General features: G+C 54.1%; 1 protein-coding gene across 13 annotated transcripts in view; it reads left to right on the top strand.

The window, feature by feature from the left end:
• The window catches only part of Rap1gap (RAP1 GTPase activating protein), a 62,214-nt gene that overhangs the window by 24,883 nt on the left and 15,141 nt on the right, over positions 1–22,190 (top strand). For 11 of the 13 annotated variants that reach the window (XR_003377388.1, XR_003377387.1, XR_003377386.1 and 8 more), the window contains exons 2-6: positions 11,646–11,739; positions 17,245–17,280; positions 18,059–18,106; positions 18,801–18,839; positions 19,173–19,358. Coding sequence is in view for 10 of the 13 variants with exons in the window: in XM_026781818.1 (XP_026637619.1) it covers positions 11,646–11,739; positions 17,245–17,280; positions 18,059–18,106; positions 18,801–18,839; positions 19,173–19,358 (403 nt within the window). In the remaining 3 variants the exon portion in view is untranslated. Of the gene's footprint in view, positions 1–11,645; positions 11,740–14,967; positions 15,117–17,244; positions 17,281–18,058; positions 18,107–18,800; positions 18,840–19,172; positions 19,359–22,190 lie in introns of those variants that run through there. The other 2 variants (XM_026781821.1, XM_026781823.1) reach the window with 2 other exon arrangements.

Here is a 22,190-nt window from a genome sequence, read left to right as displayed (position 1 = left end):
TTTTGTTGTTGCTTTGAGAAAGGGTCTCTCTATTTAGTCATGGCTGTCCTGGGACTCTAGACCAGGCTGGTCTCAAACTCACAGAGATCCTCCTGTCTCTCTCTCCCAAGTGCTGAAATTAAATGCATATACCACCATGCTAGGCCCTGTAAGGCTTTTTATAAGCTTTTCATTTAGCAAACACTTTCCGGGTTCATGCCCTGGGCTGGTTGTTCATCTGAGCTAGTTTGCAGGGAGCCAGAGAATGAGGTCCCTGACCTTCCACAGCTTTCTTCCAGTTGGGGAAACAGACATAAGATGAGCTAAGCAACCAATGAAGTGATTTCAAAAGGCTAATATGGCTTACACAGGAGCCTGCCTTGGAAGGAGACTGGGGTGGCCCAAAGGACTGATGGGAAAGTCTGTTGTGGGAAGGGTGGTCCAGGCAGGGGAGGCTCTGTTTTAGGAGTGGGAAACAAGAGATTTTACGTTTCTGTCTCTTACCTCAGCCAGCCTGGTGACAGCCCTCTGCCTTCCCCAACCAGCTGCCCAGGAGGCCAGAGGTTCCTTGAGACCTCTTACAGAGGTGCCCCTGTGCCCAGTCAGCACCAAGGTCACCCTTGCAGGCTGATCTAGTAGACTGCTGTGTGTGGAACATGGGATCACACAAACATACCCCTTCCCTGAGCAGCAGGGTGTTGACCTGACGAGCTGGGTGTCCAGTGCACAGTGCACGGAGTAAACTCTAGTAACAAGGTTCTATGGGCCTGGCCCAGGCTTTTGAGGCGTGCTGGTCAGTGGGGCGCCTCTCCTGGTTTCGTAGGGACCGAGGGAGAGGCTGAAGAAGGACAGATCATATGAGATGCTATTACAAAGGCAAGGACAGGTCGTGTGCAAAGGCCTGGAGCTGTAAAAGTGTCCCAGGGGCTTGGGAGCTGCAGGGGTTGGGGAGGGAGGACTAGGGGAGATGGGGGCCACGTGAGGCAGCCTATCTTCATTCTCACGCAGAATGAAGCCATTAGGCAGGTGGGTGGCACAATCCCATCCAAGTACACTGGCACACAAGCCCACGCACACCCTAGACACAAGCGCTTTCTCTGCCACCTCTACTTCCTGTCATGCACAGCCAGCCACTTCCCACCAGGTGCTGCACGCCCCTCTCCCGTCGCCCCCCCCCCCCTCGCTCTGCTGCAGGGAACCCAGCACTCCAAAGGGACAGACACACCTAAGGCAACCAGCCTGGCTCCTGGGGCTTAGCTCTGTGCCTGAGGTGGCTGACTACCAAAGAACGTTCCCACGAGCCTGCAGGGTGGAGCCATTGCTGCCACCACCACCCAGTGGAGAAAACCGAGGCTCAGAAGCACAGCCACACACAGATCTTGACACCGTCAGGAAGTGAACTTGGGACCCCTAGGTCTCGAGTTCCGTTCTCGGCCCCCTACCCTCTGACTCTGCAGGTGGAGCTGCTCTAGCCTTCTCCCTGGTGCGGGGACAGGTGACTTTCAAGGTCAGAGTCTTCCATAAACAAGTTGATTGACACAAAGTTATTCAGAGCTCAGGGAGGGGTGCTGGGCCAGCCAGTACCCACCTGCCAGGTGACCAGGAGGTCTCTGGAGTGGGACTGGGATGCAGTGGGGCAACCTGCAGCTGGTGGCCAGTTGGGCGCAGAACCTGTGTTTGCATTTACAAACGAGGTAGGCAGTGTTGCCTTTCTGGACGCTGGTGTGACACAAGTGCCCTTCCTCAGCCCTCGGGGAAAGAGTGTGGTGTGCTAGGGAGGTGAGGGCCTGGCTCTTCTCTCCTGGCTCTGGGCTCTGATCTCCCCGGGTCAACTTCTTTCTCTCCAGGTGACTGGAGAAGACAGAGGAACCAGGTCCCAACAGTCTGAGTAAGCACTTAGCTTCCCTTTGTCTTTATTTGTTTTTCTTTTCATATCGATTATTTACCAAATTCTTCCTTCATACCCTTTTTATCTGCAGCATAATCATTTGTAATTTGGCCAGGCAGTGGTGGCACATGCCTTTAATCCCAGTACATGGGGAGGCAGAGGCAGTAGGATCTCTGAGTTTGAGGCCCGCCTGGCCTACAGCATTCAAGAGAAACCCTGTCTCAAAACAAAACAAACAAACAAACAGAAAACAAAACCCCCAAAAGCCTGCAATTTCTTGTGGATCTGTTAACTTTCCCATATCCATATCTGCAGTTACAAACCCACGCTTGTCTTCTGCGGCTGTGAGAACCTCTTCTTGGTCCAAACTGTCGAAGTCTAGGTATTGCCAATCTACTAAGCCTTTCCCTGGGTCTCAAGGACAAGTGCTCTATTCCTGAGCTAGCCTCAGCCTTTTTTATATTTATTTGGGGACATTGTCCACTAAGTTACCTAGGCTAGCCTGGGACTTTCCGTCATGTCTCAGCCTTGATGGACAGGCATAGGCCTTGACCATCAGACCTGGCAATGTTTTAGTTCTTGCGATGCTTTGGGTGAACTTGGAGCCGTGTGAGTGTTCTGCTCGTGATTTCATCCTCAGCTCACCAGCTTCCTCTAATGGGTACTGAGGTACCTTCCAGACTTTAGCTTTTGTAAACCATCAAGTTGCCAGACCTCTGTGCATCCTTGTATGTGTTTATAGAGGAAAAAGCAGAAATCGAGTCTCCAGGCCAAAGCGTGTGTCTTTTGCTCTCAACCAGGAGATGGACAACAGTACCTGAAATACCGTGGTTGCATCCTCTTTGCCCTGGTGCATCTAGGGAAATCCTGGAAGTCCTAAACAGCCTGCGGGTCCTAAACAGCCTGGGGGTGGGGTCCTTAGAAGCTCTGCCCAGGCTTCTCTCTGCATTTCCAGCTGCAGCCCATCGCTGCTCTGCCTTGGCTTCCAGGGACCAATCCCCCACACAGCTGGCTGCTTCACTGTTTATATCTACCTCCCGGAACAGAGCCGGGTCTGTTGTCAACAAAGAAAAAAGAAAGGCAGAGAAAAGGGGGAGGCTCAAGATTAGCGTTTACCACGCACGTTCTGTGTATAGACTTACAAATCCTCACAGGCTAGTGCTGTTGATATGCTTCCTTCTAAATCTGTGTGTGTGTGTGTGTGTGTGAATGCGTGCATGCATTGGGGATGGAACCGAGGGCTTCATACACGATAGGCAAGCACTGTGCCACTAAGCTAATTCTCCAGCTATTCTTCCTGATTTTGTTGTGTTGGTTTTTTGGGTTTGTTTTGTTTAAGATTTATTTATTTTATACCAGGCAGTGGTAGCACGCACCTTTAATTCCAGCTCTCAGGAGGCAGAGGCAGAAGCAGAGGCAGAAGCAGGCAGATTTCTGTGAGTTCCAGGACAGCCAGGGCTACACAAAGAAACCCTGTCTCAAACGCCCCCAAAATTAATATATTTATTTCTTTTTTATGTGTATGAGTGTCTATCTGTCTATATGTATGTGAACCATATATGTGCAGTGTCCCTGGAACTAGAATTACAGATGGCTGGGAGCCACTGTGTGGGTGCTGGGAGTTGAGCCTGGGTCCTCTGCAAGAGCAGTCAGTGCTCTAACCCCTGGACCATATCTCCAGCCCCTCTTCATCCTGATTTTAGAGATGAGAAAACTGAGGTTCTGAGAGGTTAGGTAACTTTTCCAAGGTTGCAGCGCTGTGAAGCATCAAACTTTGGACTAATTTGTGGGCAGCTCGGTCTTAGAGCCTACACTATGACCCATACACCTCTGCAGACAGAAGGTCATGAATCTTAAAGCACCTAGTGTACACTCAAATTTAGGCCAGTCAGAATATACATATGGTATCATTTTATTACATATAACAACCCTGACAAGTAAGTGATTATTATACCATTTTGCAGGCAAAACATCTGTGGCCTGGAGCAGAAAAAGCACCCCTGAGGGATCTAAGGTTTTCTCAGTGAGAGGTTTCCTTCTGGGTTTTGGTTTCAAGCAACCCTTGGCAGATCTTCCCACCCTAGTCCCTGTCCTCCCTTCGGTGGGACCTCCCAGCTGTACTTCAGGGTGGTCTAGCCTGAGACCCAAAGTCCAACATCAAAGCTGAGACCCAGAGAAGTAGCAGTTACACCCTTCTGTCCCCAGAGGTGCAGAGACAGAACCAGGGCTTGCCCTTGCATCTTCAGTCAGCAGATGATTGACAAGGTCACCATCTGTCCATCATTCTGCCCCAGCTTGGAGCCCTCAGCTGGGAAATATAAACCTCAGTGCGACTGGTGCAGGGGGATTAAATAAGGCCTTAGTTGTGAAGGTTTGAGCATCTTGCTGGTAAAATCAGAGGAGTCCTGGGCACAGCTGGAGAATCTGGGTATCACTGCAGATTTTCAAGGGGGGGGACATGGTCACCCACCCTCACCCCCTGCCAACATTCAGCAGGGACTGCCAACAACCATTTGGCTCAGAACAGGCACAAACCATGTGCTGTGGGAAAATGACCAAGCTTAGGAATGAAGGGCACGGCGGGAAGGGGGGTGCGCGTGGGCACTGATGGAGTGAGTGAGCACAGGAATGCTAGGAGCTTGGAGAAGGGGGACCTCCTGGGCTGCAGAGGCTGACTGGGACAATAAGTCAAGGGTGGGGTGGGGTGACACAGAGACTGTAGGCAGCTGTGGAACTCTGTGGCCTGTGGGTGCTGGAAAGGGCACCCTGGCCGCTCTTCCCCTGTGCCTAGGGTGGGGGTGGCAGGCCCATCTGAGAGAGTTGGCACACGGTGCTCTGTCCTGTGGCAGTGCAGGCAAGGATTAGAAATAGAATGTGCGAGCTTCGGGTGTCACCGTGGGCAAGTCCCTGTCTGGTTGCTGGGGCTGCGGTTTCTCTTCCAGGTACAGCGTGGATTGTGTTACCTGCCAGTGGGCTTCTCAGTATCTCGTACAGAGGTCCTGGGGGAAGGCTGCAGTGTGTTAATTGGAAGGTGCCTGGCTGCATTAGCCGATGTCCCCAGCAGGAAAAACTCCCATGTATGCCACGTTCTCTCCCATGCCTGCTCCTTCCTGTACTGTGAGAGCCAGCGTCCATGCCTCGGGAGCAGGAGAGCAGGGAAAGTCAGGCCACCTGAGCTGGGCAAGCCAGCACCCCAGGTGGGGGCCAGCCCATGACCTCCTCTCTGGCCTGCCAACCTGCTGTTTGCTTAGGAGGCCACTGCCTGGCCCAGCTCCGGGATCCGGGTATCTGGGCTCCCAGCCAGCACATAGTGAGAGCCTCATGTGCCACCTTCCTGCCCACTAGTGACCCTGGCCTAGAGTAGAGGCCTCTTATCTGCATGCTCCATGGGGGTCCTGGCAACTCTATCCCCAAGCTCATTTTAAGACATGTTTGGGGGACCCTGAGCTCATCTCAAAAAGGGGTGGCGGCAGCAGCGATCTCCTTAGGGGTGTTGTTTTAAGGACATCACTGACAATAGTGGTTCTTGGCCCCTCCCCCAGTCTTATGCACCCTTCCAGTCATCATGAGGTCAGAGGTACCCCAGGAGGCCATCCCGGAGTAGAAGAGCTCGGGCCTATGTCTGGCTGCCTAGGTTTCTACCTCCGCCTGGACAGAAGCCCCTTACCTCCCCCCTACTTTGAAACCTGTTCACCTGGCTGTGCCTAGTCACATTTCCTGGTACCTGGGCACAGGCAGGGATGGGCAGGCAGGGCATGAGGCATGGAGGAGGGCTGTGCCAGATGGCTGAGCTTCGAAAACAATGGGCCTCTGTGCCCCCTGGGTGGGGGCAGCTCTCAGGCAGTCATTAGGTTCCCGTTTTATAACAGAGTCCTCTTAGACCCAAAGCCCCAGGCCTGTGTTGGGAGACTGGGGCTCTGGAGGGCATGCCCCCCCAAACCCCCTTCTCACTGGGAGATCTGTGCCCTTTTCTCACCAGGTGGGTAGAAGAGCTTGGTGGGCAACCTCTGCCCCCATTCTTGGCTGGCAGGCACAGGCTGGCAGGCACCCTTAGGCCTCTGGCTAGCTCTGCCTGCCCAATCCTTCATTAGCTGGCCATTTCTCCTGACTGCTGTACCTGGCTGCCTATGTGTGTGCCAGGCAGGTGTCCTCAGGACAGGACAAGGAGAAGGACATGAGAAACAGAGACTGGGAAGGGAAGTCAGCAGGGCCCAGATGAACCAGGGCCTCCATGTTTGGAACCCCTGGGTCAGCTGAGCTACCCTTCTGGTGCCTGAAATCAGTGTTCTTCAGGCTTCTAGGCAGCCCTGCGCAGATAGACCCTCAGCTCCTGCCCTGTAGGTTCAAGAAAAGATGGGGCTTCCCAGCTGCCTTCCAGATGGGTCGCTGGGAGAATGTACCCCGAGGAAGTGTGCCATCACTTGTCCTCTGCCTGCCTTGATAATTCCAGCACCCCTTCTGTTCAAAGATGGCCTGGACCCTGCTTTTCTGCAGGACAAGATCCCCCGAGGTCCTCCCACCCTCGTGAGACCTGAGGGCTGTGTTTTGGGGGAGCTTGGATTTTCATCTCTAATCTGCTGTCGAATGCTGGGCTACCCCCCCCCCCCATGCAGTGCTGTGACCTCCTCAAGCCTCAGTTTGCCTTCCTGGGCATGAGGAGCCTGGGCCAGAGCCTTATCTGCCAGTTCAGTTGCTCAGTTCCGGTGAGAGTCCCAGGAGAGCCGATAAAGCAAAGAAGCCTTTGAAAAGCGCAGAGCCTGCACCCCACCCCCCAGGTGTGATTATTATTGTTACCTTGATGCCACGATAAGCAAGATGCAGAACAGTTGCCAAGAAACCAGGAGCTGTCTGCAGCAGCTTCCAGCTGGCCCACTCAGGAACTGGGCCCTGTCCCCTAGACCCATGCCTTACTCTTTCTCAGGGAAAGGGGGTTACCACCAAGAGGTAAGGAAACAGGGCCAACTGGCTGGTGACCAGGGAGTTGCAGGAGCTGAATGTCACTCTAAAGTGTGCCTGGCTCTGGTTCCCAGGTTGGCTCTCCCTGTGACACTGGACAAGTCATCTCTTATGTGACTACAACCTGTTCATGTGACCAAGGGTGTTCCCAGTACAGACAGGGCAAGCCTGGAGCCAGGAAGGCCACAGCGATGTCTGCAGAAGCCCAGGGCTGGGGTAGAAAGTCGCTGTAGGTAGGCCAGTTGACAAACCGAGGGGCCTGTGTGGTGGACACCTGGGACATACGTAGTGGAGTCAGACCCCAGGCTTGCCCTTTCCCTGCTGTGTTAGAGAAACGTATCTGTGCTTCTGGCTTTTCTTCTGGATAACAGTTTGATGAAGTCACACCTCAAAAATCCATTGTGCATTGGGGGGGGGGGCATCAAGACGGCTCAGCAGATAAAGGTGCTTACCACCCCAGCTGCTGCGTTTGATTCCTAAGACTCACGTGGAGAAGGAGAGAATCAACTCCTGTGAGTTGGCCTCTGTAGACACATGGGCACACACATACACATGCATGTACACGCATGCGCACACACACACACACACACTTTCTTTTTAAGCAACTGTGCTGATGGAAGGAGATTCTGCCTGTGTGAACTGTAGCAGCCGAATGGAGCGTCTGGCAGTGCGGTGCCCCTTACCCCTGCTGCTAGAGTAGGAACAACAGGAGATATTTTTCACTGAGCTGGGCCTGAGGGTCAGGAAGGGTTTTGGTTTTGGAAAGGTGGGAAGGGGGACAAGATTTAGGGGACCTCCCCCCCTGTAAACGGAATGACAGAGACGAGGGTGGGGTAGATGAGACGGGAGGGACCTAGAAGGCCAAGCTCATGAAGATGGCGGGAGGTGTGCAGAGACCGGAGGTATGCAAAGAGGAGCAGGAATGTCTGAGCAGAAGGCAAGAGTTGAGGGGAGGAGGAGGGGAGGGAGGGGGAGAGGAAGAGGAGGGGGGAGGAGGAAAGGAAGGAGAGGCTAGTCTATTACTGTGAGGTGTTAAATGAGCAGCTGCTTTCTGCTGCGAGGCTCTGTCTTGTGGGACTAAAGGGATGATGACTTCTTCACCCAGATCCCTGGGAGTTTTATGGTGTTGGACTCATGAATGTGACCTTCGGCAAGTACTCAATCTTGAAGGGTTTTAGTTTCTTCTCTCAAAAAATAAGGATCCCAGCTGATAAGGTGGCTCAGCGGGTAAAGTTGCTTGCCACCAAACCTGAGGGCCTGAGGGTTCCTGGGACCATGGTGGAGGGAAAGAACCTCTATGAGCACCTTGTCTTCATCCGTGAGTCATGGTCGGCCCTGCTGCTGGGACTGGCATCTCGTCAGCTGTCAACAGGGTGTGATGAACAGTGCTTGGCCCTCAGGCTGGGATGGCCGGGTCAGGATTGGGCCCTCAGGGTTGGCCACACATTACAGAGTCCAGATCTTGACTCTGGAGACCTCAAACCAGAGTTCAGAAGCCTACTCCGCAGGTGGGTGTCCTTTCTGAACCCATTTCCGCATGCAGGAAGTAGGCAGTTTACCTTGTTAGGCTATCAGGCTTTTGTGAAGATTGTCCTTCCACCCATTAGGACTGAGGACTAGGGCCCTCTACCCTATTCCTCCCCCTCCCTCTCCAGTCCGTTAGGATCCAGCTGAGGAGCTGCCTAGCTTGGGGACAGCCAGGACTCTGCTCAGTAGAGAGGAGAGAGCCCAGAGCAGGGAGGTGAGAGGTGGAGCTAGGGGTTATGTGGAAGAAGAGGGTCCTAGAAAAGAACTAGAGTGCTCTCCCCCAGCTGTAAGAGGGAGGCCTCCCTAGTCCTGTTCTGGCTTCAGCAGTTCTGAGAGAGATACTCATGGGACCTGGAAAGCAGGCTAAGATGAGTTGCTCTAGTAGGAGTTGCCACCAAGCTGACCGGATGCTGTCGAAGTCTGATTCTGGGGCCATGAACCGGGTAGAAAGTACCAATTATTGAGCCTGGCTATGGAAACCACCATTGCATGCAGCCAGGGGCTCCCAAGACCGTGGTCCTTGCTGAGAGCACCCATCTTTGCTCTGGCTTCAACAGTGTTTCTTCTTTTTTGGGTGGTAGGGGGTTCAAGACAGGGCTTCTCTGTTCAGTCCTGGTTGTCCTGGAACCTGCTCTGTCAACCAGGCTGGCCTGGAACCCAGAGGCTCATCTGCCTCTGTAGGCAAAGACTGCTCCTTCATTTCCCAGCCACCCAGACCCAAATAATCTATTACTTTATATTTTACCATGAGGCTGTGGTTTGTTACCTCTTGCTTCTTGGGCAGCTCCATGGTGTCTGCCTCCTTTGGCAACTACATGACATTTCCTTGACTCCACCTTATTTAAAAAAAATTCATTAACCAATAAAAGCAACACATATACAGAAGGACCTCCCACACTATGCTTCTGCCTCCTGAGTGCTGGGACTAAAGGCGTGTGCCATCACCTCCTGGTCACATTCCTCTACACTGCTGTGTCAGTGTGTTTTGTTGGGACCTCCAGCCAGCTCCCAGATAACTGACATGGAGACTTAATTATAAATGTTTGACCAAAAGCTTATGCTTATTACTAACTAGCTCTTATAACTTAAATTAACCCATATTTCTTATCTACACTCTGCTACGTGGCAGTACCTTCTTTTAGCACAGCAAGCTCATCTCCTGTTTCTCTAGCTGGCGATTCCTCTGACTCTGCCCTCCTTCCCAGTATTCTTTTTGCCCTGAAAATCCTGCCTAGTCATTGGTCAATCATCTTTTTATTTACGATGAGCACAATACATATTTACATATTTACAGTGTACAAAGACTGTTCCACAATGCTGTTGGGCACCAGCTATGCTTGGTCAAGACTGTAAGCTTTGAAGTCCAGTTAGCCTTTGTCTGTAAAATATGGGGGTCAGCAGGTGGCCTGAGAGCTGGCTCAGAAGGTACACTGCAGGCTTGAGGACCTGAGTTCGGATCCCCAGCACTCAGGTTAAAAAGTCAGCATAATGGCACACATTTATAACCCCAGCTCTGGGGAGACAGAGGCAGGAGGATGCCTGGGCCTCATCAGCATCACTAGCTCCTGGTTCAGGGAGAGCCTGTTTCAGAAAAAAACAAAGAGGGAGCCAGGCATGGTGGTGCACACCTTTAATCCCAACACTCAAGAGGCAGAGGCAGGAGGATCTCTGTGAGTTCTAGGTCAGCTTGGTCTACAGAGTGAGTTCCAGGACAGCTAGGGCTGTTATACAGAGAAACCCTGTCTCAAACAAAACAAAACAAAACCCCCAACAAGCAAACAAACAAATTCAAAAACCAAATTAACAAAACAAAGATGGAGATCAATTGAGAAAAACACATGACAGTGACTTTTGGCTTCCACATACATGCACACCTACACACGCACGCACACACACAGAGTGTGAATAAGTAACCAACTCCAGGACACTAAGGGCAGAATGGGTGTCCGCAGGATGTACCTGAAACCTGAACACCACCATGGGCCTCTGTCTAACCTTCCACCCCCTCTCCTGTCTCCCCCTTCCCACCTTGCGTCAACAGAAGTTGTGTTGAGCACATTCCCTCACACACCAGCCCTCCATGGCTTCCTACTGCCCACTTTCAGCCTGGCAATCAGTCCACAAATACTGTATGGGGCCTACTTGGGAGAGAGTTCGTTGCATAAATACCTATGACTGCCAGTCATGATGCTGAATTGTTTTGGAAACCGTGTCCCAGAGAAGCTGCTGGGTCCTGGACTCTAGCTATGCTAGCCAGTTGGTTCCTGATGCTATAGCCCACACTGATGCTATGGACTCAAAAGGTTGCTGCCACTGGGTCTGTCCTTTTGAGTCAAGTGGTGTCAAGGCACAGACCTTGTCAGAAGTCAGTAATCTTAAGGGGTAGGGGGTTCCCCGTGCTAAGCAGGGCTGAGGCCAGTTCCTCTGATCCAGGGAGAGGAAAAGAGGCTTAGAACTTGCCAGGGTCATTCCTAGACCAGGAATGCCGTGGGTCCTCCCTCTTCTGGGTGTGTCTGCCTGGCTCTGCCTGACTCAAGCCTGCCACAGGCTTCTGGAGCTCCTCTGGAAGGTGACTCACCCTCTCAGGACTAGCCTGCCTTGGTGGAACTGGGGCTGCTGCTCAGCCATGTCAGGTTGGCCTCGGGCAATGACAGAAGCTAGGCCTGCTTCGCCGGGCCACAGGTTCCCTGGATCTGGAAACCACTGGGCACATCTTCCCCTTGACCTGGGAGGTGTACCTAGCAGGATTGTGTGACAGACAGGTGCTGACGTCACTCTCTTTCGACCTGTCCCCTGTCCTTGAAAGGCTGTGGGTGTAGTTTCATCAGGTTAATATCAGATGGGTCGTGAACAGTGTCCTGTTGTGGGTGGACTGTGACCTCTGCGGACATCATAGCCCATGTCCTAAAGTGGAAGTCAGGAGTCGTGCCTACAAGGCCTGGGGAGTGGCTCACGTAGGCCTGGCCACAGTGGGCCCGCTGTGTGGCACTTACTGGCATTAGTAACAGCAGTCCTAAGGCTCCTATCCACTAGAGACTAGGGACCCAGAGAGCTGGGGAACCTAATAGTTCCCACGTCTACAGCCACACTTGCTGTCCCCGACTCAGCCTTCATCTTCAGAATGAGCTGGAGAACTGACCTAACTCTGACCTCTGGGAAGGGGAGCCCGCTTATCAACCCTGCTCAGGGAGCTCCCTGCCTTCCTTCTGGAGATCTTAGAGCCCTACTTGCCTCGCTCCTCCAGAATCTCCCACCTGAGGCTCTCTCTGACCTCAGATGCCTTTTTCTCTCCCAGGAAGAGTGATGGCCAGAAGCAGCGCTTCCCTCAGGCATTAGACCTGTTCCTGGTGGACTCAGCTCCTTCCCTCCCTGCCTCATCTTACCCTAAGGTAAGTGACCCCAGCCTAGGGCCCTGCTCTGTGCCCCACCATGCCAGAGCTGGGAGATGTCTAAACATGCCTGTTGGGAAGATGTCAACTGTTCAAGTCGAGGCCCCTGGAACTAAGTCCCCCAAAGGACACCACTCCTGACCACTGGGTGGCCTGTGTGGTCTCAGAGGTTGCACCAGTATCTACAGAAGTGCTAGAAGGGGGGCTTACGGATAAACTATGACATTGGTGGCTCCTTTGCCTTCTCCCCACTATCCCCATGGCCACAGCTGTCCCCATTATAGACCAGATGTGATAATAGCCCCTGCTTCCCCCACACACCAGGATTGGATAAAGTGTCTCTCCCATAGCCTGGACCATCTTTGGCTCCGAGCCCTAGGGTGAAGACTTTTTCGTTGCTGTTAATCAACAACCAAGGTTTGCCTGTTACCTGAGTGGTACCAAACCTAGAAATTCCTGGCAGGCCAGGTCCTTACCCCGAGAAGCCATGCTCTGGCCAAGAGATGAGTGTCTGAATGGCTTCTACAGAGTGTCAGGGCCAAGGGGCAGTGGGTGTTTCAGGGAATTCCGTCACTGCTGCTTTGTACTTAGTATCTTGCCTGTAGCGTCTCTCTGTCACTCTGTCTGTGCTGTAGCCATGGCCGTCCAAATCCGAGTTCAGTGATACTGTTATTTGCCCAAAGGGTTGCAGGCTGGATGCTGTGGGGCCAGGACCAGCTGGTGCTTTCTGGCCAGTATGTGGCTGATGGACTCTCCTGTGCAGGGGATGAACCCTTGCTGTGGCAGGATGCTCTCTGCAATGACTAAAGCCCTTGCCACTTGGTCCTTTCACCAACCTCAGGCAGGGAGCCTGCTCCCGAATAGGATCTAAATGCTCGGAGATGTGTAGGGGTCTTCCCCAGAGTTACACAGCCAGGAAGGCTCTGCCAGGAACCTCCTCCGGAGCTCTGGGATAAGACCTTTCCTAGGCCAGGAGGACAAAGGACCAAGGAATGTTATCTAAGGACTGATATCTCCATGGAAATCCCAAGCAGGGGTGCTCTAAGTCACATACGAGCCAGCTGGGACCTTTGCCTATCTTTCCTGGTGGGCAGCCCCAGCCAGGGCCACAAGGGTCCTCAGGAAACAGACTTGATGGCAGTGACTTGCTTGAGCAGCTGGATTTATGCGTGAGGTCTTCCCCTGGGCACCGGACTCTTATTATTCCCATCTGGCCTTTGGTCTTTTCATCTAGGAAGGACGATGGATGTAGATGTAGCACGTCCTTGGAGCCTTGCGCTGCACACAGCCCACGGTGGGCCCTTCTGATTACCATTGATCGCCTGGCCTCCACCCATTTGGCTGCCACTTTCCAATTGGGCTAACACAGCTCAGTGAGCTCCAGACTATCCCATTCCGGCATTCCAGGGCTCCCCCAAATGAGGACCCATCCTGTAAATTGTTGACAGGGCAGGAAATCAGCTCCCAGACCCTGAGTGATTCCTTTGGGGCTCCCGGCAGGTTACTGGCTGCTGAAGCCAGGCCTGCGATAGTCTCCAGTTTTCCTCAGCACCCTATATTTTTAATAGTACTGGAACCAGTTTGAGGAGCACATGACCTCCCTGTGCATAAAGGCAAGTTCCACCTATAACATAGACAGTGTCTCTTCTATCGGCTTTGCCAGCTCGCCACTAGGAGAGGCCTGTAAAAGTATTAGGAGCTAACAGTCCACCTGCATTGTCAGGGCTGGGTAAGAGAATTCTCTTCTCTTTGAGAAGAACATTCGAATAGACTTTAGCTGCCCTCTGCAGGACTCGGGGACTGTAAAATCTACATACAAGTGCATATACTTGGCCTATCTATACCTAGATACTGGGGGCTAGGCTAGACACAAGCATAGATCTATAGCCTATTCACACTTGCACATGAACACTTGAAGGAGATGGACAGTAAGCACCCTTACCCATCCCTTGCAACCTGCCCGCACACTTCTGTGCTACAGAAATGTAGTGTGTCACGTACAGCCACAACTGGCCTCGGATTTACACACACACACACACACACACACTAGAAGCGTGCACAGCACTCTCTCTCTACCTGGCCTACATATCGCTGGTGATCTGAGCAGGCTCGGCCTCCCCCAGGGCCAGTGTGGGAAAGGATGTTCCTCTGGCTGCATGGTGATGGGTGCCCGGAAGTGTGCAGGTCTGGAAGTGGTTGCGTAAATCAATATTTGCTGCTGTTAATTATTAAAGCCGAAGCTACTTGGTGTCTGGAATGTACATCGCTGGTGTTCCCGCTGGCTCTCTGGGCCCAAGCCTGACCTGGGGCCAGGTCTGGGAGGGAAAGGAAAGTGCCTGCCTGCCTGCCTTGCAGGAGCTCCCCAGCCCTGGGTAGTGGGCAGTACTTCTGGGAAGCTGTAGGTCTGGCCCCAGCTGGAGACAGCCCTGCCCCTGCAACACCCAGAATGTTCCAGGCTCTGTCTAGAGGGTGGGTGGAATGGCTGGGGGCCTGTCCCCACTGCAAAGTAGCGGCACCAGCCCAAGACACAAGGACAGCAGTGTCAGATGGGAAGAATCAAGAGGTCTTGTACTTTGGGTGGCGAATTGGGCCAACAGAGGTGCCAGAGACTCCCTTATATATCCTGCAAGTGGTAGCAAGGCCAGAGCTAGACCCTGAAGGACCTAAACTATAGAATACCTGCCCTAGAGTTCCCGCGTCCTTTCTCTCCTCTCCAGGCTTCCCCGCCCCCCAGGGTCGGGCAGGATCGGATGCTGAGGGAGAAGAGGTGAGGATGAGGCAGCTCTAGGCTAGGGATCCCTGGTTTTCCTAGTGCTGTGGTCCCCGATAAACTATTGCACCTCTTGGAATACGGTTTTCTTATCTGCCTAATAAGGATAGCCCTATGGCAAGACGGTGAGACGCGCAAAAGGGTCCGGCTAAGGAAGTGTTCAAGTTAATCCCAGTCTCCAGGACTTTTGCATTCTCTGGGCACAGCTGTCCCAAGAACCTTGTCCTTGAAGCCCCAGGCAGGGTCTCCTACTCTGGGAAGACACAGCTGCTAACATAAGCGCCCAAGGCTTCCTGCGCGCAGGCGCAGTGTCCCAGGCCGCTAGCCGGGCCGCCCCCATGAGGGGGCGTGGTCTACACGTCCTGCCCCCGCCCGCGCCTCCCGCACCTGGCGCCCCGCCCCCTCGGGCCCGGCCGCGGGGCGAGCCCACAGAAGGCAGAGCGACGGCGGGACGGGATCTCCGAGCTCCGGCTACGGGGCCCCGCGGCCGGGCCGGCTTGCAGCGCCGCCGCCGCCGGGGCTGGGGCTCAGGATGGCGCAGCCGCGGCCCCCAGCGTCCCAAGGCCGTCCACGGAGGGGCTCGCTGCCGGCTGTGGCCGGCTGGCAGGTGAGGACGCTGGCAGGGGCGGCCTGGCCGATGGGGGACCCTAAAGCCACCATTCAGCCCGACTAACCCAAGTCCGGCAGGCTGTGCCCGGGCCCCCATCACGATGGATGTGTGCGCTTTTGGACTGACACCCATACCACACGGAGCACCCCAGTCCCATGGGCAGTTTTCCACAGCTGCCTGTGGGACAGACGTGAGGACACTGTGGCCGTGGGCTGCAGTGGCACTGGGTGTGTGTGTGTATAACCGCTACTGGGACTACCTGCAGCCTTCCCTACAGGGATGGGGTACAGGTATCACCGGGTGAATTTGTGGTGGCTTTTGCTCAGGTGGGATGCCCGGTTTCTGGCCACACCACTCCCAGCCTTCCTTTGCCATGTGTCAGGGCGTCTGCTACTGCCTGTGGGGCTGTAACTGTGGGTGTTACTTGTTGCTGTGTGTGTACGCTCTGGCTGACAGTACCATGTGTCAGTGTTTATGTAGTTGTGATTCGGGTGCAGCAGTGTGTGATGTCTCACTGTGCCTGGCTGTTTGGTCACTTTCAGGGGACCTCCTCACCCCCTGAGCTCATGGCTGGGTCTCTTTGGAAGGGGTAGGTCAGAGACTGCCTGATGGAGGCAGTGTTGTAACACTGAGTCGAGTTGACAGGTGTGTTTGTCTTCCTGTACTGTAGTGTATGTCTGTCTGTGCTGTCTGTCAAACTACCAGTAGGATCTGTTCTTCCAAACTCAGAGGTATTGGGTGTGGCCACAGGTGACCATGGTACAGGGTCTTGTTCTACCGGCAGGCTTCAGACTGTGCACAAGGGGGCTTAAAAGTTCCGTGACCTTCACGACTTACCTGAGGGGTGTTGGGTGGTTGTACTCAGGACCCCATGGGGCTTAACAACCCTGGCAGTTGCCGGATTCCTCTTCCTCTTCCTCTTCTTAGAACTCTTGTGTGCAATGTAAGATGCTGCTTGGGTCTGTTGTTCAGCATGCCTTGATCCTGGCAATGATGCCTGGAATTCTCTGTCTGTTTCCCTGAGCACCTGGCTGTCCCTGCCCATGTCAGTGTGTCTCCTGGTCTCAGCCAGGAGAATTCTGTGTTTGCATGTGCAGTTACTGGGATGCAGGCTGCACAAGTGTGGGTTTGCACATCCGTGAATCTCAGGTCCGTGGACCTGAGTGTGTGTTGTGTGTGTTGACATGCACAGGCTCCATATGGATCTGTATGTGTGTGTATTGACATGCAAAAGGTAGGCCTGCTGCAGTTCAAATCATGGTGCGCAGGCCTGTGTCTGTCCTGCAGACAGAGTGTGTGTCTCCTGGTATACAACATTAGCACATGTGTGTGAACTCAGATGCCTCCTCCTAGGCAGTAGGAACTGCTTGAGTTGAACCTTGGAAGAGCTGGGGGGTGGGGAAGGCTGCTCTGGAGACTCTGGGGGCTTCCCAGGCCGGGCCCCCAAGCTGCCAGCCTCCATCCGGTAGGGATGCGCCTTCCAGGAAGACTCAGAAGGGAGTTGGTGGTGGAGAGGCCCATGCTGCCAAGCAGCTGCCAGACGCTGCATTAACCCTGTGTGTTTCCTGCTTTGCCTTGACAGGCCAGCTTGTACATGTAGGCTCGTGCACAGGTGAAGGACCAATGGCAGCCCAGCATCTCTCCCCACCCTGTCCACACTGCTTATAGGGAGGGCTGTCTGGCCTGGGCACTGGTGAACTGGCTCTCTTCCTGAGTGCTGGTGGAACCACAGACCCTCGCTCCGTGCCTCATGGGTCTTGGCTCTAGGGCTAGGTCCTGAGGGCTCTCAGGGGTCCGTATGCCAATCCTGGAACTGATGCCTTTGTATTGGCAGAAGGGAAGATATGTCTTCTCAAATAACTTCCTCATCCTTCAAGAAAGCAAACTGAGTGGGACATCTGTCAGAGACCCAGAACCTAGGTTTTGGGCTCACCCCACTAGGTGCCCAAACTGGCCAAACTCTGGGGAGTTAGCCTTCCAAAACCCCTCCTACAAAGTCCTGGTCGCTTTCCTCTTGGTACCTAATGAGAGGACCAGGCCGGCTGGGTGGCTAGAGCCTATTTCAGGCTTGATAGTAGCAGCTGGGCTTCCCTGGGGACTGACCTCGCTCCTCTTTCTATTGCAGAACACAGATCTGTTTGAGATGATTGAAAAGATGCAGGTAAGGATGGGTCAGGGAGCCCCAGAGTGGGCTGGCCTAAACGTGGCAGTCCCCTACCTGCCTCCTCTCTGTGAACTCATCCAGGGTCCCAACTCCCAAGTCATCCCCACAGGTAGATACAAACATAGCTCATCAGAGGCCTGGCAGGCTCCCGTGCAGCAACCCCATGCAGGATGGAGGAGGGGATGGATGCAGAGATGCAAGTGGGGAAGCATTAGTGAGCCAGGCAGCCTGGGGTGCAGTCCTGCCCCTTGTTTCACCCCTGCTCACCCTCCACTTCCAAACTCTGCTCTGTCTGTGGCATGGGTGAGTGTCTGGATGGGAGCAAAGGGTAATGGGGTAGAGTGGGGGTGGCTTGAAGAGAGCTCTGGAGCCTCCTTCATGTCAACTCTCTGACTTGGCTCCTATCCCTGCAGTTTCTTTGCCTCTTCGACTTCCCTCTCTTCCATCTCCTTCCCCTCCACGTATCTCTTGATGCACTAGCCCTGCCCTACAAATACACACACACACACACACACACACACACACCACATGCCTGAGTATGCTTCCCTGCCCCCACTCCCAGCAGCATGTGTTTTCCTGCACAGAGCCCCCAGCTCCTCTCTGCTGCTGTACCTCCCTGATCTCATCACCACGGGGATGCCTGAGGAACGAGTTGGTCAACACCCCATTCCACAAGTGCCCTTACATACATGGGCATCTGTCTTAGGACTTCAGCCCAGGAAGGGCTCCTGGTGGCAGGCACGGCAGAAGGGTAACGACATACCTTCTCTTGCAGGGCAGCAGGATGGATGAACAGCGATGCTCCTTCCCACCACCTCTCAAAGTAAGTGGGCCAGGCGGGACTCCGGGCAGTCACTCTCCTGGGCTGGGGAGGGTCCAGGAAGAGGGTCCCAGTTGCCACTGTGTGCCAGTGTTGCTGAGCAGGGCACCTGGCCCTGGGAATTCAGCAGCTGGTAGGGCCTTTGCCCTGACCTTGGAAAGCTCTCAAGCCAGCTCTTTCTGCCCTCCTGCCTCACTGCAGGTGCCTGCCCCTCCAGGCCACCTCATACCATTGCTCAGCCGAGTTGCTGCAAAGGTGGCTGCCATCACATGGCTGTGTTTCCTTATTGGCCTGGGAGCCCCTGTTTCATTCAGCACGGGTCCTCTGATTCGAGACTCCCCTAGAGAATGTGCCTGGACCCAGGGGAAGGTTTCCAGGTGTAGGCATGTGCTGGGCTATAAGCCTGCCACTTCATTCAGGGCTGGGGTCTCAGAGCGGTCCTTAGACTGGTACCACCAGGAGCTTGGTAGGAATGTGGGTTCTGAGGTCCTACTTGGAGTACTGCCTCTGTCTGTCCTGGCTTTCCTTCGGGGGGAGGCAGGGACCCTCCTTGTCCCTGGCAGAAAGCTTCTAAAGACATCAGACTCAGGGAGCCTTTGAACAAGCATGCGTATGTGTCTCTGTGTGCGTGCATGTGTGTGTGTGTAAAGGGTAAAGCCTCACCTCAGCTGCTCCGTGGTTTGTTTATATTTTGCAGACGGAGGAGGACTACATTCCCTACCCAAGTGTCCATGAGGTACCAGCCTCAGTCCCGCACCCTCCCTTACCATGACCCTGGGAGGCCCTCATGCAGGGCTGTCTTATGGAAACTCACTTTCCAGTCCTGAGAGTTCCGGGGTTGTTTGAATCTGAGGCCTCTCGCCCACGTTTCATCCCATGGCCCTGGGCCACCCTCTCTCTCCCCTTCTCCCCCACCAAGCAGGTTCCCCAAAGGGGTAGTCAAGAGCCTTGGGTCTCCTAGCCCTGGACTGTCCCATAGTGCCTGCTAGTCCTGGATCTGGGTTGAGAGGTTGCCCTGGGGCTTTAGTGGGTGCTGTGTGGAGTATCTCTCAGCTGAGTCCCCCTCTAGGTTCTGGGGCGAGAAGGGCCCTTCCCCCTCATCCTCCTGCCCCAGTTTGGGGGCTACTGGATTGAAGGCACCAATCATGAAATCACCAGCATCCCTGAGACAGAGCCTCTGCAGTCTCCCACCACCAAGGTCAAACTGGAGTGCAACCCCACAGCACGCATCTACCGGAAGCACTTTCTGGGCAAGGTGAGTGACTGGCTGGGGTGGGAGGCTGGGTCCCACAGGAGGTGGCGTTAGGCTGAAGCTAGGTCAGAATTCTGAGTCTCATGAAGCTAGGTCAGTATCCCAGAATTCTGAGTCTCAGATTGATTGATTCACTCGACAGATGTTGCAAAAGGCAGTCTAACATGGTTGTCAAGAAAAGAGACCCCATCATGGTTTGTGCCTTAGCTAGGTTATCTGCTGGGAGCTTCAGTTTCCCCATCTGTAAAAATGGTAATTATGACATCCATCTCACATGGTTGCTGGGAAGCCTTAATGAGGAGATGCTACTGAAGGGTTTTGAACGGCATCCCCAACCACCTAAGTGCTTTCCAGCGTGAACAGATCACAAGCCCCAGCTGCATACCTGGTCTTGCACTGAGCTCTAGGTATGGAAAACAAAATCGATCCAGACCTGGCCCTCAGCAGCCAGGGGAGGGGCTGGGAAGATAGGAGTGTCATAGTCTGACTTGGATGGTTGTCACCACAGCCTCGGGGCAGGGACTCTGCCCAGTAACTGCTCCATAGACGGACACCCACGGTGGCACTCTGCGGAGTGTGTACTGAGCAAGGCAGTCACACTCCAGAGTTAGCAGGTGTGAGCTGGGGATGGCGAGGCCTGAAATTGCAGCACTTGGGAATCTTAGGCAGGAGGATCACCGGAAGTTCAAGGCTTACCTAGGCCACAAAGCGAGATCTTGTCCAACAGAAACAAAACGAAAAAAGTTACTGGGTGGGAGCTGAGGACCCGTGCTGGGATCATATTACACTGTGTGCTGTTGGTGTGCCATGAAATAGACCCATGCTGCAGCCTCTGGGGTGCAAATGGTGGATCCTCCTTCTGTTGGTTTGGTCGCGTTATCTTGGGCGTTTTATTTAACCTTCTTCAACTGCTTCCTTATCTGTAAAAATGGGGCTAAGACAGGAGCCTGCAAGGCACATAACATGTGGTTGATGGTAGCCACCGCCACACCTACCTGCTCCCGCTGCTCTCGCGGAAGAGGAAGCCAAACTTAGTGAGGTGATTTGGTCAAGATCAGTTATTGAGCCTAGAACTGAACCAGCTCTCACAGACCTTCACTAGGTCGGGCCGTGGTGGCGCACGCCTTTAATCCCAGCACTCGGGAGGCAGAGGCAGGCGGATCTCTGTGAGTTCGAGGCCAGCCTGGTCTATAAGAGCTAGTTCCAGGACAGGCTTCAAAGCTACACAGGGAAACCCTATCTCGGAAGAAAAGAAAAGAAGATGTTCAGGAAGATGGGATTCCCAGTCAAGCCGTGTGTGTGTGTGTGTGTGTGTGTGTGTGTGTGTGTGTGTGTGTGTACGTGTACGTGCACTTAATGGAAGAAGGAGCACACTTGCATAATTGAGAAGCTGTGTGGCCTCAGTATGGACCCAGGGCACTAGGCTGCTTCTAGGAAATCACTGGTGCTGTCTGGTTGGGGGTGGGTGGGGCGAGTCACAGTGTGGTGACTAACCCAGCAGGCTGAAGCTCCAGCCTTTGCCTGGGGACAGAGCCAGAGAATAGCACTCGATTCTACCTCCTGGCCGAGCCTGGGGTGGAGGGAGGGGGACCTTCATTCCAGTGCCCAGTGCCCACTGTCCAGTGCTCTCAGCTGTGTCTAGGAGTCAGGGACTGTGAGCCTGGCATAGTTGGCACTCTAAGGTTTACCGGAGGTGTCACAGTGCTGGGTGGAGCAGGGGTCTTCGGTACGGCAGGTATAAAGAACAAGAGGGGGGCTGTGGTGACCAGGGTCAGGTCAGTAGGCCAGAGGGGAGGAGTTGGGGTGGCTAGGGAAGGGGCAGTGCCCAGTATAGGAACCACATGTTGGTGGTAAGAGGCTGTGAGGGTGGCCTTAGGGACCAATCTCCTGAGACCATGATCCTACCTCCCACTGTGTCTCTAGAGTTCCTCCAGCCTAGTGGGGAACTCCCTGCTCCTGGACTTCCCAGCCAAGTGCCTGCCACTCCTCTATAGACCATCTGTGTCAAACATCTTGGGGTTTTCTCCACCCTGTGCCTAGGCTGGGTTCAAGAGGATCTGTGGGTCTGGGTCCATTCAACAGACCTAGTTCAGGGGCACTGCAAATTCGAGGGCACCCCCCCCCCAGCCCTGCCTCTTTCTCCACCCTGCCTCCAAACCCTACGTTCATGTTTAAACAAGATTCACTTCCAGGGTGATTGATTCTCAGGGCGGGTGTGGCTGAGAAGTTCCACTCCCAGGCCAGCAGGGGGAGCCCAGGGCCAGACTGGGGCTGCGACCCCTCACTTCTGGGTTTAGGGATTTCCCTCCCAAAAGGTTCCCCCAAAAGGCCTGGGTTCCCTTAGAGAGGGTGCCATTCTTGTCATAGGCATCCCTCGTACCCTCTTTTCTGGTAAGGATGTCAGGAACCTGCCTGGTCAGTTAGGATGCGTCATTTCCTGTTTCTCACGGGCCTTGACTTCAGGGACCACTGAGCCACAGGTTGGGCAATCAACAATTCGACTTCTTTTCCTCTCAGTGCCCTACACTTGGTAGTTGGCCTCTGTCCCTCCCTCCCTTCCCACTCCCTTCATTCTGTGGAGGTCAGAAGAGGGCATTGGATCTCCCTACCCTAGAGTTACAGGCAGCTGTAAGCCATTTGACACAGGTTCTGGGAACAGAGCTCATCGGGTCCTCAGAAGAACAGTGTATGTTCTCAACTAGTGGGCCATCCGGCCCCTCCTACCATTCTTTTTTTCTTGAGACAACCTCACTGTGTAGCTCAGCTGGACTTGAACTCGGGATCACCTGCCTCAGCCTCCCTAGGCTGGAATGCCAGGTGTTTACCACCATGGGC

Source organism: Microtus ochrogaster, chromosome 10 (assembly GCF_000317375.1).
Source record: "Microtus ochrogaster isolate Prairie Vole_2 chromosome 10, MicOch1.0, whole genome shotgun sequence".
Taxonomy (NCBI): Eukaryota; Metazoa; Chordata; class Mammalia; order Rodentia; family Cricetidae; genus Microtus; species Microtus ochrogaster.
The sequence above is the reverse complement of the archived record's forward strand: the minus strand, read 5'-3'. Positions and strand labels throughout refer to the sequence as shown.